Genomic DNA, 18,359 nt, shown 5'->3' with positions numbered 1-18,359 from the left:
CATATATGTAATAAGAGTCTAGTATCCAGAATACATAAAGAATTCATACAGCTCACCAACAAAAAGACAACTCAATTTAAAATGAGCAACAGACTAGAATAAAACTTCTCCAAAGAAGTTATACAAATGGCTCACAAGCATATGAAAAGATGTTCAACACCATTAGTCATTAGGGAAATGCAAATCAAAATCACAATCAGATACCACTTCACACCCACTAGGATGACTATAATTTTTAAAAATGAAAATAAGTTTTGGCAAGGATGTGAAAAAATTGAAATCCTTGTACATTGCTGGTAGGAATACAAAATGGTACAGTCACTATGGAAAAGAATATGGAGGTTCCTCAAAACGTTAAGCATAGAATGACCATGTGACCCATGTCTTAGTCAGTTTGGACTGTTATAACAAAATACCATAGACTAGGTGGCTTATAAACAACAGAAATTTATTTCTCACAGTTCTGAAGACCAGAAAGTCCAAGATCGAGGCACTGACAAATTCAGTGTCTGGTGAGAGCCCACTTCCTGATTCATAGATGGCTATCTTCTTGGCTGTGTCTTCACGTGGTGGAAGGGGCCAAAGAGCTCTCTGGGGTCTCTTATAAGGGCACTAATCTCATTCATGAGGGTTCCATCCCCCTGACCTAATCACCTTCAAAAGGTCCTACCTCCAAATACTGTCACACTGGGGATTAGGTGTCAACATATAAATTTGAGGGGAACATCAACACTCAGTCTACAGCACCCAGCAATTACACTCCAAGTTAAATAAAAATATTTGTCCACATAAAATCTTGTACACCGAAGTATACAGCACTATCCATAGCAGCATTATTCACAACAGCCAAAAGGTGGAAACAATCCAAATGTCCATCCACTAATGAATGGAGAAACAAAATGTGGTATGTCCATAAAATGGAAATTCTTAAGCCATAAAAAGGAATGAAGTACTGATACATGCTACAACATAGATGAATCTCAAAAATATGGTATGTCAAAGAAGTTGGACACAAGGCTACCTACTGGGTCATTTAACTTACATGAAATCTCCAGAACAGGCAAACTGATAGGTACAAAAAGCAGATTAGTGGTTGCCAAAGGTTGGGGGAAGGGGGAAATGTGGAGTGACTGCTTAATGGGTACAGGGTTTCCTTTTGAGATGAAGAAGTGTTCTGGAACTAGAGAGTGGTGATGGCTTCATCACACTGTGAAGGTACTAAATGCCACTGAATTGTCCACTTTAAAATGGTTAGAATGGTGAATGTTATGTGACTGTTACCACAGTAAATTAAAAAGGCTTGCTGATGGATAGAATGTGGGATGAGAAGGTAAGAAGGAAATCAAGACTCTCCTGGGTTTTTTTAGGGAGTCACGGACTGGAGGAGCCTTAAGTACTCACTGTGTTACAGTCTCCACCACATCCATTCTCTTCTTTGTCTAGGCATGCTCATTCCCACTCCAGGGGCTTTGCACCTGCTCTTCCATGTGCCTGGAATGATCTAGATGTATATTTATTGACATAGAGAGATGTTCATTTTTAAGTGAAAAAGCAGGTCACTTTTTTTTACAAATGTTCATGGAAACAGATGAACACATTACATAGAATAATTTTATCAGCAAGGTGTTTTCAACTGCAAGTAAGAGAAAACTCTAGGTCAATGACTTCACAATAGGGTCATGCCGTTGTGCCAGTAATCAGTGTATTGCTTTTCAACTCCAAATTCTTTCTTCCATAGTGAATGGAAGTGTTCAGGGGTCTTTGGCCATAAGCCACAGAAGCTGACTTTGGCTAACTTAAGCAGAAGGCAATAAATTGGAAGAAAAACGGGCATTCCCCGAGTCCAAGGGAGGCTCCTCCATAATAATCAAGACTGCATTAAGATTGTCTTTTCGGGTTCGAGCCCTGGTCTGGGAAGATCCCACATGCCGCGGAGCAACTGGGCCCGTGAGCCACAACTACTGAGCCTGCACGTCTGGAGCCTGTGCTCCGCAACAAGAGAGGCCGCGATAGTGAGAGGCCCGCGCACCGCGATGAAGAGTGGCCCCCGCTTGCCACAACTAGAGAAAGCCCTCGCACAGAAACGAAGACCCAACACAGCCATAAAAAATAAATAAATTAAAAAAAAAAAAATTGTCTTCTATACTGAGCACGATGCTGAGTTTTCTCAGTAGAGGGCGCTAAAGAGACACTGCAGGAGAAACAGGCCTTTCTCACTGGTTCCCGCAGCTGCACCAATGGTCAGCAGCACAGGTATGAGGCAAAGCCTGGGTAGCCGTGGGTCAGATGGTGGAATTCTCAGACCCTGAGGAGGGCTTTGGGATCTTTGCAAGCTGATCTTAGGTGATGGCGCCCCTAGTGGTGAGCGGTCTAACTTCAGTGAAGAGAGCCAAGCTCCTGGTTCAGAAACCTGAGCAAATCCAGGTCCCATAGATGCCCATCTTCCTGTTGCTATTAAAGCAAGCTTCATCAAGTCCTTCTTTTTGGATGAAAAGCTCCAGGTTTTCAAGGAGGGACCATCACAGGTCACCTATCCATGCCTAGTGCTTGGCAGAAGGAAAAACATGGGTTTTGAGAAATGGCTCCCCACAGTGGGGCCTGGGCATCCTACTTTTCTAAAGTACCCCAATTATCCTAGGGGCACAGTCAAGGATAGAACCACTGGATCAATCTCTTGAGCCCTGAGGTCAGAATTCTGACTGCTGTTCACTTGGCGTGTTACCTTTTTTTTTTTTCTTTTGCCAAGAGGCAACTGTTTCTCATACTCTGGGCACCTGCACTGGAGATAGTGGGGTGGGGGGAGTGTGATTGAGACTCCCCTCCCACAGAAGGAGCAGGCTGTGTGACCCAGGCCAGACCAATCAGATGCTCCCTCTCTGGAACAGGGCCTTAAATAGATGGAGCTCCTCTCACCTGAGTGGTGGTGCTCTAAAACATACAGTCTTTGTCAGACGACTATTCCCAAGAGTCTCTTTCTGGCCTTCCAGAGCTGCCTTGGTTTCATCCCATTTCTGAGTCTTCCAGCCTCCCTTGGACTCTGGGAATGCCCATTATCCTTCCAGTCTATTCCCTTTTGCTAAGTTAGCCAAAGTCAGCACCTGTGGCTTATGGTCAAAGGCCCCTGACACTGACAAATGGAAAAGAGGGTACTCTGGATCCATGGCTGCAGGGAGAGGGCACACTCTGAGCTGTCCTCAGTCCTTCTGAAAGGAAAACTGAATAGTGGGGGGCCCTCTGGGGCAGGATGCAAATCCTAAAGTGGACTTCAAGGCCTTACAGGACCTTGGCCCACCATTGTGCTCCTTGTTTGTGCCACTTCAGCCCCACTGGCCTCTCAGCTTGTCATCACACTCAGTGGGCGCACTCCTACCTCAGGGTCTTTGCACTTGCTGTTGTTCCCTTTGCCTGGAATGCTCTTCCTCCAGAAATCCCCACAGCCTACTCCTTTGCCTTTGCTCAAATGACACCTCTTCAGTGGGGCCTCTCTCAGCTACCCCACTTCAAAATACAAAACCCACCCGTCTGGGCCCTCCCTCTCTGCTTTGCCTACTTAACTTTTCTCCAGAAGCTTCCATCATACTATATCATCTGCTTATTTATTTTGTTGTCTATTCCCTAAGCCCCACAAAGTGAGGCATTTTGTCTGTCTTGCTCACTTCAGTATCCCCAGGACAGTAACCTGGCACATAGTAGGCGCTCAATAAATATAGATCTGAGATGCATCCTGGGTGGATGCAGTCAGGAACTTGGTGAGAAAAACCTTGGTCCCAAAGAGCTCATTGCCTGCCCAGCCCTGGAGATCCTGGCTGACAGGTGCCCCTATTGGGGTACTGCCAGGACCCCACTCTCCCAATGACCTGCATGTGGGGGAGGGAGCCCCTCAAGGCCTGGCATCTCCTGGATGGAGAACCAGTGTGCCTTGGAAGATTCTTAATAATACCACATACCTCAAAGATATAGTGGGTTCAGTTCCAGATCATCACAAAAAAAGCATGAATAGCGAAATAAAGCAAGTCACACAAACGTTTCAGTTTTCCAATGCTTATAAAAGTTATGTTTACACTGTACTGCAGTCCATTAAGTGTGCAATAGCATTATGTCTAAAAAAAATGGACATACCTTAATTTCAAAATACTTTATTGCTAAAAAATGCTGTCATCCAAGCCTTCATTGAGGAGTCAATCTTTTTGCAGGTGGAGGGTTTGAAATATTGTGAGAACTACCAAAATGTGACAGAGACACAAAGCCAACGAATGCTATCGGGAAAATAGCACCGATACACTTGCTAAATTCAGGGTTGCCACAAACTTTCCATTTGTAAAAAAACAAAACAAAACCCACAATATCTGCAGAGTGCAATAAAGGGTATAAGACACAAGCAATACTTAAGCTGAAAATAGACTGAAATCTATAAGTTGATTGGGAAAATGTGAACACTGACTGGATATTTGTTGTTATTAAGAATTTAGTGTTAATTTTTTAGGTCTGATAACGAGATTGGGTTTTGTTGTAAACAAAAAGAGTTCTTATATTTCAGAGATACATACTGAAATATTTATAGATGAAATGATAATGGTGTCAGGGGGTAGGACACAAATGAGGTATAAAAAAGAAAAGATTGGCTGTATATTAATAACTGGGGATGGGTAAATCTGGTTTATTATGCTATTCTCTCTACTTTTATATATGTTTGAAAATGTCCATGGTAAAGTTTTTAAAATGAAAAAAAAAAGCAAAGCAGAATAAAACGAGGTATGCCTGTAATAATAATAATAATAATAATAATAATAATAATAATAACAACAACAACAACAACAGTAATAGTAGCAGCACAGCTATCTTTTATGGTTGCTGGCCTTTTTTTCCTAGGTGTGTGTTAAGCGCTTTACATTCAGTACTTCATTTAAGTCTCATATTATTCCCATGAGGTGATCATATTATACCCACTTTAAAGATGAGAAAACCGAAGCTAGTAGAGTGTCGATAGTAGCCCCACCGTCTCCCGCCACTTCCGAGCCTGGCACACAGCAGACACTGAATAAATGATGCTGTCCTTCCCGGCCCCATAGAAGGCGGGTGGGCATGGAGCGGGGCGGGGAGTGGGGGGCGGTCCCTCTGGAGGGAGGTCCAGGCGCGGGATGCGCGGGATGCGCGGGGGTGAGCGTGTGTGTCGGGCCGCGCGGAGCCTCAGCGAGGGCCTGGGCGGCCCAGCGTGGCTCTCCGGAGGGTGGGGCAGCCGCGGCCGGGCCTGACGTCTGGCGCCTTGACCGTCGCTCGGCGCTCGCCCCGCCCCGCCGCGGCCGCAGCAGCCGGGAGAAGCCCCTAGGAGCCACCGCCGCCGGCCGCACTCGGATCGCAGCGCGCGCAGCCATGGCTTCGGGGCTGGCGGGTAAGGGGACGCGGGGCGCCGGGGCGGCGGGAGGGCAGCCCCGAGCCGCGGCCCCCAGCCCTCGGCTGACCGGCAGTTCCCCCGTGTCACCCCACAGAGGCGGAGACCCGGCAGAGGTTGCTGCGCACCGTCAAGAAGGAGGTAAGTGCCGGGCGGGGGCGGGGGCGCCACCCCCAGGGCAGGGAGCCACCGCAGCCACCCCGAAAGCGTCTGCAAAGGAGCGGTGGCCTCCTGGGGTGTGGAGCTACCCTGCGTGGGTGCTGACCCCACGGGGCTAGAAGCGGGTGAGCTTGGGGGTGGGATTATTGGTGGGGGGCCCTGGGTGTTTCTGTGCTGTGTGCAGGGGCGACTGCTGCGTGAGGGCCCTCCAGGTGGCGGCACACCTGGATGTGTCTGAGTAGGAGTCCCTCTTGTGGAAGAGCAGGGTGGTGGGTCTCGCCAAGGTGAGAAAAGCACCTGAGGGGGGCTGACAGGGCATGTTGTCGGGGGCGGGCCGGATGGGGCTGCAGCAGGAGCGCCAGACTTCGGGAAAGGGGAGAAAGTCGCTACGGGGAAATAAAGCCCCCCACCTACCCCCTCCCCGAAATTCTCAGTCCTTGGAGCCACCCCCAGGAGCCCTCCCTGAGAGTCCCAGGTCAGTGGGTTACTCCATTTGAGGCATGTGCGCATGCTCCCCTGGCAGGCAGGGCCCCCTGACCCCCACCCCACCCCACTCTCGAATGAGGGTGAGAATTAGTCAGGGTTCAGCTGCCCCTCTGCCCCTTCACTCTCCCTGGGGTTAGATGGGAGCCCAGTCTAGCCTTTAGAGTTAATAGTTCATGACTTCTCGGAGAGTGGGAGAATCTATAGTGATGGTACCTGGACTGCGTGTGTTTTTTTGTGTGTGTATGTGCATGCACATGTCTGTGTGGGTGAGGACATGTATCTGTGAGTATGTGTATCTGAGAACATGTGTGCATCTGCCTGGAAATATCTAAGTGTATCTCTATGTGTACATGCATCCGTGTGTCTGTGTGTTTATCTGTTTTTGTGATTATGATGTGTATCTGTGTGATGCGGGAATCTCTGTGAATGAGTGAGGTTGTGACTGTGTGTGTGCATGGGACATGGGATGCATGAGTCTGTGTGTGAATGAGTGAGGCTGTGACCGTGTGTGTGTGTGTGTGTGTGTGTGTGCATCGCCCTCCTCATGTCACCCCGCATCCCTCCACGTGGGACCCCATTGCTGCTGAGCCTGCCTCACATCTGCATCCTGAGTGCTCAGCCCTAGACCAGGAATGGCCGCAGACCTTGGGGGCTGACCTGATCCTGTGCCTCTGTGTATGTTGAGGGTGCCAGTATCTGGTCACAGTGCTGTCCACCAGGAAGCCCCTCCCCGCACGGTGGCAGATACCACCAAGGGCAGCCTGGAGGCTGGAACCTGTTGCTGCCCCTCCCCACTTGGGGAGCGTGGGCGTGTGTCTGTGCGTATGTCTCTGTGTGTGGCATGTCCCATTGTTGCTAAAAGAATCAGCTCCAGGCTGACTGCACATTCTAGCGTTTCTGAATAAGGAGACATACAGGCTACATGGAATCCCTCAGAAAGGCCCAGAACTTTTCAGCTCAGGCCTCTTAGAGACCCCTGTGGGGACCTGAAGAAAGCTCTGTCTAGACCCTCTTTCCATCAAAACCTACATATTCTGATTGTTTCGGGGGAAAGTGTGTATAGACCTCCCCCGCAAAACCCTTCAGGTTAAAAACCTGCAATTTTTTTGTTCATTGTTTAATTAAACCTAGGTGTAATATGTGCTCCCCAGATCTTTTCACCTGGAGTGGCTGTGTTTTTAAGGAAATGCTTGACTGGTTCAACGAGGGGTTGGGGGAGGGGACCTACAGGCAGAAGAGCTTGTGAACATCTTGGAGGGAGTGCTTCCCGGCTCTGGGCAGGCCTCCAGCTGGGGCCCTGAACCCAGCTCTGCTACCAGCTCCCTCGATGCCCTAGACGAGTTCCTTCCCCTCTCAGGGACTCAGTGTCCGTATCTGGAGGAGGAAGCATTGGTTCGGTGTCCCTGGAGGTCCCATCCGTGTCAGTCTAGTTTGGGTTATTGGCCAGGCTGTGGGGGACTTTCCCCCTGGCGGCCAGCGGTCTAGGGCTGCATTCTCTCTCCTGGGAGCAGCTGAGTTTGGGGCTTGGGATGAGCTTTCTGCCTGGCTCGAGGTCGAGGCCATCTCCTGGTCAGAGGGACTTCTTGGCATCCTGCTTGATGCCTGGGTGGGGGCCGGGGGGGGCGGGGTGCAGAGGCAGAACCTTGCACGTTTCAGCAAAGAACCTCGGGTGCCCGTTGACCCCGATCTGCAATCAGAAGGCAAGACTTATAGTTGCAAGTTGATGGCTGTTTCTAAATTTTGCATTTCGTGGGGGCACATCGTTTTAGTAATTAGTGCTTCCACTTACTGGGGTCTACTCTGTGCCATATCCTGTGTGCACAGTAATTTTATGAAGTGAGTGAGGTTGTTCCCATTTTCAGACAAGGAAACTGAGGCTCAGAGAAGAGGAGTGAATTCCTCAAGAACACACAGCCCAGAAGGGACTTATCCCCCAGGCCTGTCTGGTGTCAGAGCCAGGCTCTTACTCCCTAAATCACAAACATGCCCATCCACATCTACACAGTGCTACAATCTCAGCATGTGTGGGTGGTATAATTTCCATTGTACAGATGAGAAAACTGGCCCAGAGAGAGTAAGCGATGTTTCAAGGGCACAGAACCAGTGAAGGGGGACAGTCTTCTGTCTGTGAGCCTCCTGTTCAGCATGGGTGCTCCCAAGGGCATGGTGACAAATCCATGCCCCCCAAAGCAGATCTCCTCTCTCCTTTCTTTCCTCTGCCTACCTCTTTGGAGAGCATCTCCAATGGAATGGTGAAAGGGAGCTCTTTGCTTAGAAAACTGGGAATTGATTGAGGTCTTCCTTCTCTCCACCCTCTGGGTTCAGAACCACATCCCTGCCTGTCACAGCCTTGCCCAGAGGCCCCTCCCATCCTTCTTTCTGGAAGGGGCGGCTTAACAGTCAGTTTCTGTAGATAAGCCAGGCAGGTCTGCAAACTTTGTCTGAGCCACTGAAACTACAAAGGCTAGTAGAGCCTGTGGGGCTGGAAGTTCCATCTAGTGCTGATTCAGCTGGGCTCTGTGGATCCCACAGTGAACAAGATTGGCCCTGCCCTCTGGGGGCTGACATTCCAGTACGGTGGACAGACCCTGACAGACATCCGAATGTAATGAAAAGGATGATTGCAGGCTGTGCACTGAGGTCTGAAGTAGAAGCACTTGGCATCACAAGAACATATAACTGCATGCAGGTGGCTCAGGAGGGCTTCCCGGAGGAAGTGATGTTTAAGAAGATGTGTGAAGGATAAGTAGGCTTTTTAGGTGAACGTATGTAGCAAGAGACAGAGGAAAATCATTCCTGGCAGAGGGAACTGCACATGCAAAGACTTTGTGGCTGGAGGGAGCACTACAGACAAGGAATGGAAGGATTAGGAAGTGGCTGGAGTGCAGAGAGAAAGGCGAGTGGCGCCACATGCAGAGGGGGCAGAGCATGTGGTCCAATCCTAAAAGCAAGAGGAAAGGAGTGGGGAGGACATGAGGAATATGGAAAGAAAAGGGTGGAGCCGAAACTCATTGCTTATCAATTGTACAACTTGGACAAGCATCTGTCTTTACCTTCACACGTATCTGGGTTTCAGTTTATTCATAATGGGGGTGAAAATTACTCACCTATCAGGATAAACCATGTGAAAACACCCACCACGTTAGTCTGAGCTTCTCCAGGACAGGAATCTTTTTTTTTTCTGTCTCCCCAGCGCCACCCAGGGAAGGCTGGGGACAGCGTGGCCTCAGCATAATTTCCACCAGTTAAATCCAACCAGCTCTGTCCTAGCTCCTTCCTGGCTCGATTAGCCGTCCCCTCCTTTTCCCTCCCCGCCTCCACCCCTTAATTTTGTTTTGGTTCCCAGAGCCTCAGGGACTGGCTTCCCGTTGCCATGACGACTGCCACTAAAGGAGCCAGCCACGTGACACGAGTTGATAACGGAAGCAGAGTGACTAACTGCCTTGTTTTCCTGCCTCCAGGCTGGGCCTGGGAGGCCTCTTAATTGGAGGGGAGAAGGCAGGGGCTTGTGGGCCGGAGGAGAGACCCTGGGAAAGAGGCAGGGGGATGAGGTGGATGCTAGAGAGGAAGCTGCGTGTAGCTCTGCACACTGGAACTGGTGTGAGGGCTGTCCTGGGGAGCCATCATCACAGTGGCTGAGCTGGGCTTGTCTGGGGACTCAGCCTCCCAGCTCCTGAGTCGGGGATCATGAGAGGGGAGGTGGGTGGGATGTGTTGAGAAGGTTGGAGGAAATCAAGAGGGAAACAACTGATGTTAGTACTAGGACCCTGTGGTGGTGTCAGTCTAACCCGGTGGCTCTTAGTGAAGGAGGGGGCACAATTTTGCCACCCAGGTAGGATTGCCAGGTAACATACAGGTCACACAGTTAAATTCGAATTTCAGATAAGCAACAAGTAATTTTTTAGAATGAGTGTGTATTGCTAAATCTGGCAACCCTACCCCAGGGGACATTTGGCAACATCTGGAGACATTTTTGGTTGTCATAGCTGGGGGTGCTACTGGCGTCTAGTGGGAAGAGACCAGGGATGCTGCTCAACATCCGACAAAGCCCGGGACAGCCCCCAGCACAAGGAAGTAGCCAGCTCAGAACAGCACTACTTTGCTGATTGGTCCCCACATGCCACCTCCTTTACTCTGAAAGACAACCCTAAGAGGGAGAATAACCATCTCCTTCACTTTATAGAAGAAGACCTGGAGGCACAGAGACGGTAAGCAGCTCGCTTTAAGGTTGCACAGCCAGCACGTGGAGAAGCCAGGATTCAGATCCCACATTGTCAGGATCTGAAGGGTGGCCTCGTGGCCCCTGATTCACAGAGGGCAGAGGTAGGGAGCTACAAGCTACAGCAGAGTCCCCGGAAGCAGGCTTCGGGGTCAGATGTGTGTAGGGGAAGGAGATGAGTCAGGAAAGGTCCATTAGCCCCAGCTTGTGCAGGGCTGTGGATGCCAGGCGGCAGCCTTTGCTCCATCAGATAGTGGGGAGCTCTAGAAGATTTATGAACAGGGGAGGTCTTGCTTGGAGTTGTACTTCAGGAAGTTTCATTTGGCAGCAGGGGCCAGGACAGACCCTTTCTGCCAGCTCTTAGAAGAAAACTTCCTCTCTTCTTTCCTTCTTTCCACAAATATTTATTGAGCATCTACTAGGTGCCAGGCACTGTTGTAGGAACTGCAGATTGAGAAGTGAACAAAGCAACATCCCTGCTCACGTGCTCTCGTGAAGCTTACAGTCTAGTTGGGGGACAGATAGATAACACAATAAATATGGTGACAGGAGCTATGAGGAAAATAAAGCAGGGAAGGTGGTGGAGAGTGGTGAGAAGGGCGCTCCAGAGGGGGCACTCTGGGATGGCCCTTCTGACAGGGTGACATTGTCTGCTTGGCGGACATCTGCGGGAAGGGTGTTACTGACAGAGGGAACAGCATATACAAAGCCCTTGAGTGGGGAACAGTGAATAGCGAGGAGGCCGGCGAGGCTGGAGCAAAGGGAAAAAGAATGAAGGAGGAGGAGATGAGGTCAGAGAAGGAACAGGAGGCCCATCGTGCAGGGCCTGTGGCCCTCGGAAGCTTTGGCTTTTACTCTGAGTGAGATGGGAGCCGTGGGGGGATTTTGAGCATGGGGGGAGTGTGAATTCACCTACGTGTGGCTGCAGGCGGGCAATACGTGGAGGGGACAAATGAGGATACATAGTCATTAGGCAAGAGAGGAAACTTCTATCTAGTCCTTTCCGAGCTTTCCATTCTTGGGCTGGAAATCACAGCCCCACGCTCCTCTGCTGGGCCAAGCGGAGGTTCCAAAAACGCTTGCTGATCGAATGAACAAAAGCAGGAATACTGGGTGGGATATTTTGGGGCTCTCTGATGCTTGCAGGGTTGACTCAAATCAGTTGGTGTGTGTCGTGTTTTCGAGCTTAAAACGGCAGAAGTTGTCATGAATAATGCAGCTATGTCCGCACATAGTCTGGTTTGATGCTTTTTTTGTATCTCTGGCAATGCGGCTTCCGGGAGCTTTGGATAGTGGTGGGCTTGGGTTCGATGTGACGGGGGTGGCAGGAGGGACTCTGGCTTTCCTGCTTAGCTATGTCTCCCGTGAAGTCTGGCTGGGTCCCGCCTGCAGTAACCTCCTGAGGGGCTCTGCGAGAGGGTGGTAGCTTTTGCTGCTGGTTGGCAGGTGGGAAAGTGCATTTCTGTCACCCAGTTGGGCCCACAGTTGTTGGCTGCAGACCCCAGGATGGGAGGTGAGGACACCTGAGTCCTTGTCCCAACTCTGCCCCTAACAACCTGTGGCCTCCTAGCGGGTCCCTTCTCCCTGTCTCGTCCTCCTGCTTTCTAAGTGGACAAGGTCGGACGGCTCAGGGGTTCTAAGGACATCGAGCCATCTAATTTGACCGGCATCTCTTTCCAAGAGCCGGGTCTCTCCTGTGTTTTCTCTACTCTGAATTTGCCAAGTCTGTATTTAAGATTTATTATACTCAGTAGCTGATAAGACTTTTGGGGAGCCTTCACTCAAGGAAAACAAGGGCTCGACTAAAGCCATTCTAATGGGATCAAGTTTTTTTAAACAGCATTTACTGAGCATTTTATATGAATGACTTCATTTAAGTATCTCAGTGCCCCGTGAAGTGGATAAAACGTTCTCCCCAATAGAGAAGGATATTGAGGCACAGAGATGGCAAGTAACACCCCTGCGGTTGTGGAGACTGTAAGTGGTACAGCTTGGGGGTCTGGCTCCAGAACCCTGCTCTGCACTCTGGAGCCAAAACCAATGTGGTTATAAGCTATGCTGAGATTGTGGAGTTAGAGATAAGGCCAAGCTTTGGAACCAGACAGCCTTGAGTTCAGGTTGCAGCCCTGGCATTTAGGAGCTGTGAGAATCTCTCTGGCTTGAGTTTCCTTGTGTATCAGATGGCCAGGGCATCATCTACCGCTCATTTATGCTATAACACGGGGGTTCGACAGTATTTGTGGAGGGACCAGGCACAGTGCTTGGCTCACCCAGTTAAGAGTGAGATGGAACTCGTTTGCAGAAGGACATTTTGCTGCCCTTTCTGGTCACGTTGAACTTGCAGATGCCCTCAGCATGGGATCTTGCTCTCCTTGGGTAAGCCTCGGGCTGGGCTGTGCCAGGGCCATAGGAGCAGTGCTGTAGCCTAGGAAGGGGATCCAGCGGGACTGAGCCCTTGAGTAGGACTCTGCAAGGCTGAGTCTTGACTGATGGCATTGCCATCCTTGGGTGGGCAGCTGGAGGTTCCCTCTGTGTCTGACTGCTCATCGACCCCTGCGGAGGTAATCCCTCAGCCTCAGGAGGTCAGAAACCCTCGTGAGCCTGCTGGCCCTGCCGCTTAGCTGCTGTGAGCCCCCGGGTGAGGCAGCTGGGAGGGCTGAACTCCAGTGGGGGGCAGCGTATTTTTCTTTCTTTTAGTAGTACAAGAAGATAGGAGATGAATAGTTTTTTTTTTTTTTTTTTTTTTTTTTTAAATTAATTATTTATTTATTTTTGGCTGTGTTGGGTCTTCGTTTCTGTGCGAGGGCTTTCTCCAGTTGCGGCAAGCGAGGGCCACTCTTCATCGCGGTGCGCGGGCCTCTCACTATCGCGGCCTCTCTTGTTGCGGAGCACAGGCTCCAGACGCGCAGGCTCAGTAGTTGTGGCTCACAGGCCCAGTTGCTCCGCGGCATGTGGGATCTTCCCAGACCAGGGCTCGAACCCGTGTCCCCTGCATTGGCAGGCAGACTCTCAACCACTGCGCCACCAAGGAAGCCCAGATGAATAGTTTTTTTGTGCTTTTTCTTTACAAAATCTTGAAGGAACTCAGATTCTGGGCATTTGTAAAGGACAGTAACAGGTCCTATTGCAGTAGACCCCATACAAAAATCGGATAACTGAAGCCCCAAGAGATCAAGGGACTTGGCGATACTTGGGGCATTGAATGGATGCTCCTCTAATTATTGTTATTTAGTGAATTATGTTGAAATAGAAAGTTAGAATTAGAACAGCTATCATTTCTTTTTTTTGTTCTTTTTTTTTTTTTAAGAAATAAAGACAGTTTTACTACTGCCATTTATTAAACGCTACTCTAAGTGCTTTACTCTGTCTCATTTAATCCACAAAGCAATCTTCCTATAGAGTAGGTACAGATAGCGACTCCTGTTTACTGAAGAGGAGATTGAAGCTCAGAGAGGTTAAGAAACCAGACCAAGTAAGGTCACACAGCTGCAAAGCAGCAGAGCAGGGTATTTTAGCCAGCCCCATCCAATTCAAGTTGGATAATAACTTGCTAAAAAAACTAGTTAAAACAATAAATAAATATATAAATATAAAGCAGACAGGGAAAGAGAGGCTAAGAAATGGATCTATTGGTTCAAGGGTTTGGGAAGTTTGTAGTGATCCAGTTTTATGTACAGCTGTATCCAGGGGTTCCAGTGATGTTATCAGGACCATCTCTCTCCATCTCTCTGTGCTGCTTTTGTCTGTGTAAGCTTTATGCTTTCTCTCTATGGGGAGGTAGAGTGTTGCCCAGCCGCTCTCAGGAAACAATATGCCAGTTTGACATCAAGACAAACAGAGCTTCTCCTTCCCCATGGTTCTAGCAGAAGTCTTAGGATTAGATCTCATCCGACCAGCCTGGGTCATGTTCTCCTTTTGCGCCAATGGCTGTGGGATGGATTGCTCTGATTGGTCAAGCCTGGAGGGGTGAAGTGTGGAGTCAGCCCTGTGAGAGTAAAGGAGGGGACCCAGAGGAGAGTCAAGGTGAAATGACCAGACAGGGAGATGGTAACTAGGCCAACAAACTACAGACATCCGCCTTCACAGCCTGAGGGTCCTGCATTTGGAGCTCAGCCCCTAACAGTAGAAGTGGCCACTCTGATGGTCTGTGCCTGGCTGTGATCCCAAATGCTGCCTGGGGACCTGCTGTGCGCAGGTATCTGCTGGATCAGAGATTTTTACTCTGGGGTGTGCAAAACCCTGAAATTGTACAAACACTTTGTACTTGCTGTATGGAGAGGGTATCCTCCATTATCCTCAGGACCTGTAAAGGATCCACAACCCAAATACCCTAATACAGTTGGTGTCCTTTAATATGGTTTTAAATAAACCTTTCATAGAGTTAAAAAAAAAAACAAAACACCCTGAAAGATGCTGGGATACAAAGATGAATACAGTACAATTTCCCGACCTCCATGTGCTCAGAAATGAAATGGTGTCTCCTACTCTCTAACCCATTGAGTCCTCTAATAATAATATCAATCTCTAATAATAATCATAATGACCATTTATTGGGCACCTACTATATTCCAGACCTTCACTGTCCAATGTGGGCTACTAGTCTCGTGTGCCTATTTACATTTAAATCAAGTAAAATTACATTTAAAATACTGTTCCTCAACGGCACTAGGCACGTTTCAAGTGCTCAATAGCCCCACGTGGCTAGTGATAACATATTGGACAATACAGGGATAGAGCGTGTCCAGAAAGTTCTATCATGTTCTAGACGTTGTGCTAAGTGCTTTATATCCATTAACATATTTGATCTTAAAAAAATCCTTAATAAATAGGACCTACCCCTACCTCAGAGATAGGGGTAGGTCCTATTTATTATCCCATTTTACAGATGAGTAAACTGAAGCACAGAGCAAGTGAAGTGACTTGCCCAAGGTCGGAGAGCCCTTAAGAACCAGGATTCTAACCCAGCCCTTAAATACACTATCTCACTGCTTTTCCTCTTAAGGTTGGCTGGAGGTGGTTAGTCCATTTTCTGGTCCATCCTGAGTGTGAACCATCTGGGAATTCCATTTCTTTCTTTCCTGCAGCCACCCAGACCCCCAAATTTTGGGCAGCCTTCCAGAGAATCTCGGCACCCTCTGGAGTCCGTGTGCGCCTTCCTCATCCTTGAGGCCCGTGGGTCTGCGGAACCGGGGCATGTTGCCAGGGGAGCCGCCACACGCAGTAGGCAGAGCACCCGGGAGAAAGCTGGCGGGTGTCCATGGTGTAGGCTGAGAATGTGAAACACGTGGGCCCTTTTCCCTGGGGATGGGGGGCGGCCGGGGGGTGGTCTTCAAGGCTTCTCCATGTCCATCAGTGGCTGGGTGTGGGAGTGTTGGCCAGAGGGACCTTTTGGCCAAGATGTCCCCAGGTGAATGCTCTTAGAATCAGGCACTGGGGAAGACTCCTTGTCGGGGGGTCTGGGGCACCTGTGCAGGGTGGCGATGACAGACCTGTTGGTGGGAACCCCATTCTCAGCCCCCGAACACCTCTCCTTCCAGGCCCGGCTGGCTGGCCGGTCTTTCTACTCTTCGGAAGCAATGCCTGGTGCCTATTTATAACACGTCAGTAAACTATTAACTGGGGCCGGACCGGCAGCAGCCCGGGAGAGGCATTTGCTTCTCCTGCAAGCCCCATAGCCACCTTTAGGGCGGTTAAGAGTGAGGAACCGGAGGGAGGGCTTTTCTAACCCTCTGAAGATCCACATGCCACCACTTCATCATTTATTTATTTAGCTGCTCATTCCTGTCACAGGGATGGGACTGCAGAAGGACACCCCTGTGGCTTTGCCTTCCATACCTGCGTGGATGTGGTGGGCAGGATGGAAGGATGTGGGCGGGAGGGTGGGGCAGATCAGTCCTGGAACTGCAAGCGAGAGAGAGTCCCCAAAAAGGAAGCTTCGATCCATTCCCGGTGGTTGCTGAGGTCCTAGTGCCAGACACCTTCAGACCCCTGCTCTGCGAGGCCCCAGAGCCGCCTGCAGACCACACAGGCTGAAGGCGTGGAGGAGTCTCTTTGGAAGGAGACTCAGCCTGTTTGCCCAAAAGCTGGGACCCCTGCCGACATCCTCCATGAGTGGCAGAGTAAGGTAAAGACATTTTTTTGGAAAACAGACTTTATTGTTTAGAGCAGTTTAGGTTCACAGTAAAAATTAAATGAAAAGTACAGAGATTTCCCTTACTCTCCCTGCCCCACACATGCACAGCCTTCCCCACTATGGACCCCCCACCAGAATGGGACATTTGTTACAATGGAGGAACCTACATTGACACATTATCACCCCAAGTTCATAGCTACACTAGGGTTCAGTCTTGGTGATGTGCATGCTATGGGTCTGGAGAAATGCATAAGGACGTGTATCCACCATTATAGCATCACACAGAACAGTTTCACTGCCCTAAAATCCTCTGTGTTCTACCTGTTCATCCTTCTCTCCCCCCAATCCCTGGCAACCACTGATCTTTCTACTGCTTCCATAGTTTTGCTTTTTCCAGAATGTCATACAGTTGGAGTCATACAGTATGCTACCTTTTCAGAGTGGCTTCTTTCATTTAGTAATAAGCATTTCAGCTTGGACATTCTTTTCGTGACTATGATTTTCCTTCGGGAACCGACATGTGGCAGAGAGAGGAAGCTAGGAGGTGCCTGGCGAGCTGGGAGAGATGGGTGATGAAAGATGATGGCTGGGGCAGAGGTGGAGCTGGCAGGTGCTGCTGGACCCTGGCTGTGACTGTGACGTTGGGCTGCACTGGGCTGAGGGAGCCGGTGCGTTGGCCACCTGGCTGCTAGCGTCCCCACCGTGACTTGGGACTCCGGAGCAGGAGACCTTGATTCAGATCCCAGCCTCTTCACAGGCCAGATGATCTTTGTCCCTCCCAGGTCTGCTGCTTCGTTGGAAAAATGAGAATAGTAGCAATGACACCTATATTACTGTGAATCTTTGGGCTCACATATGTAAAGCTCCTACCCAGCTTGTGGGAAGCATCCGTAGGTGTCTGTTGAATGAATGAATGAACCTACTGTGTGCCAGGCTCGATGCAGAGCAGGTAGTCATGGGTTTGAATCCCTGCCCTGCCATTTGAAAACCTTGTGCTCTTGGAAAGTCATTTAATCTCACTGAAACTCAGTTTCCTCGTTCGTAAAATGAGGAGGCTAATTGTATCCATTTCTCCAAATTACCACAAGGATTGGATGAGATAAACCCCCTAAACACAGTGCCAGTCACACAGTGAGCACTTTATAAATAAATGCCAGTTGTTCTTACATAAAACAAATGCATAAAGCACCTACTATGTGGCTGCTATTGTGTTTAATGCTTTATATTGAGTTGTCTGAGGTGTTTATATATATTTTGGATATCAACCCCTTATCGGTCATATCATTTGCATATGTTTTCTCCCATTCCGTAGGTTGTCTTTTTGTTTTGTCGATGGTTTCTCTTGCTGTGCAAAAGCTTTTAAGTTTAATTAGGTCTCATTTGTTTATTTTTGCTTTTATTTCTTTTGCCTTCAGAGACAGATCCAAGAGATATTGCTACAAAATGTATCATCTTATGCCTGTGAGGCAATACTAACATCTAATACAAATACTAATATAACACTAATATGAATAGCACCCATTTTATGGTTGGGAATGCTGAGGCTCAGAGAAGGGACATGATTTGCCCGAGATCATGCGTGCATGAGCTGGGATATGAATCCTGGAAGTTTGATTCCAGAGTCCAGTGCTCATGGCTGTGCAGTGGGTGTTACTCTAGGAGCTGGGAAAGGGAGGGGGCATCACATCAACTCGAGGGGGTCTCAGGAGGGAGTAAGAAGGTCACGTTATCTGGTTCTGGAGCACTGGGTGGTTCTGGAGCACTGGGTGGTTTTTCCAGAGCTGGAGGTGGAGGTAAGAGTGGGTGGGGATGTCAGGTGCAGGGGACTGCAGAAGCGAATGTCAGGTGGTGGGAGTCACGTGGGTCACACAGAAGGAATGCAGGTGTGACTGGGAAGGGACAGGATTTGGCAGGAAAGGCAGGTGGAGCCACACCATGGGAATAGTTACAGCTTGCCAGGCGGTCCCATCCAG

At 49.3% G+C, this 18,359-nt stretch overlaps 1 protein-coding gene across 3 annotated transcripts in view; it reads left to right on the top strand.

The window, feature by feature from the left end:
• Nucleotides 1-5,327: 5,327 nt before the first annotated feature.
• Nucleotides 5,328-18,359, top strand: part of SGSM1 (small G protein signaling modulator 1) — an 84,339-nt gene continuing 71,307 nt past the window's right edge. For all 3 annotated transcript variants that reach the window (XM_036823772.1, XM_036823771.1, XM_036823770.1), the window contains exons 1-2: nucleotides 5,328-5,389; nucleotides 5,487-5,530. In XM_036823772.1, the coding sequence (XP_036679667.1) occupies nucleotides 5,371-5,389; nucleotides 5,487-5,530 (63 nt within the window). In that variant the 5' untranslated portion in view covers nucleotides 5,328-5,370. The remainder of the gene's footprint in view (nucleotides 5,390-5,486; nucleotides 5,531-18,359) is intronic.

Source organism: Balaenoptera musculus, chromosome 14 (genome assembly GCF_009873245.2).
Source record: "Balaenoptera musculus isolate JJ_BM4_2016_0621 chromosome 14, mBalMus1.pri.v3, whole genome shotgun sequence".
NCBI classification, from domain to species: domain Eukaryota; kingdom Metazoa; phylum Chordata; class Mammalia; order Artiodactyla; family Balaenopteridae; genus Balaenoptera; species Balaenoptera musculus.
This window is presented reverse-complemented; position numbering and strand designations above follow the sequence as displayed.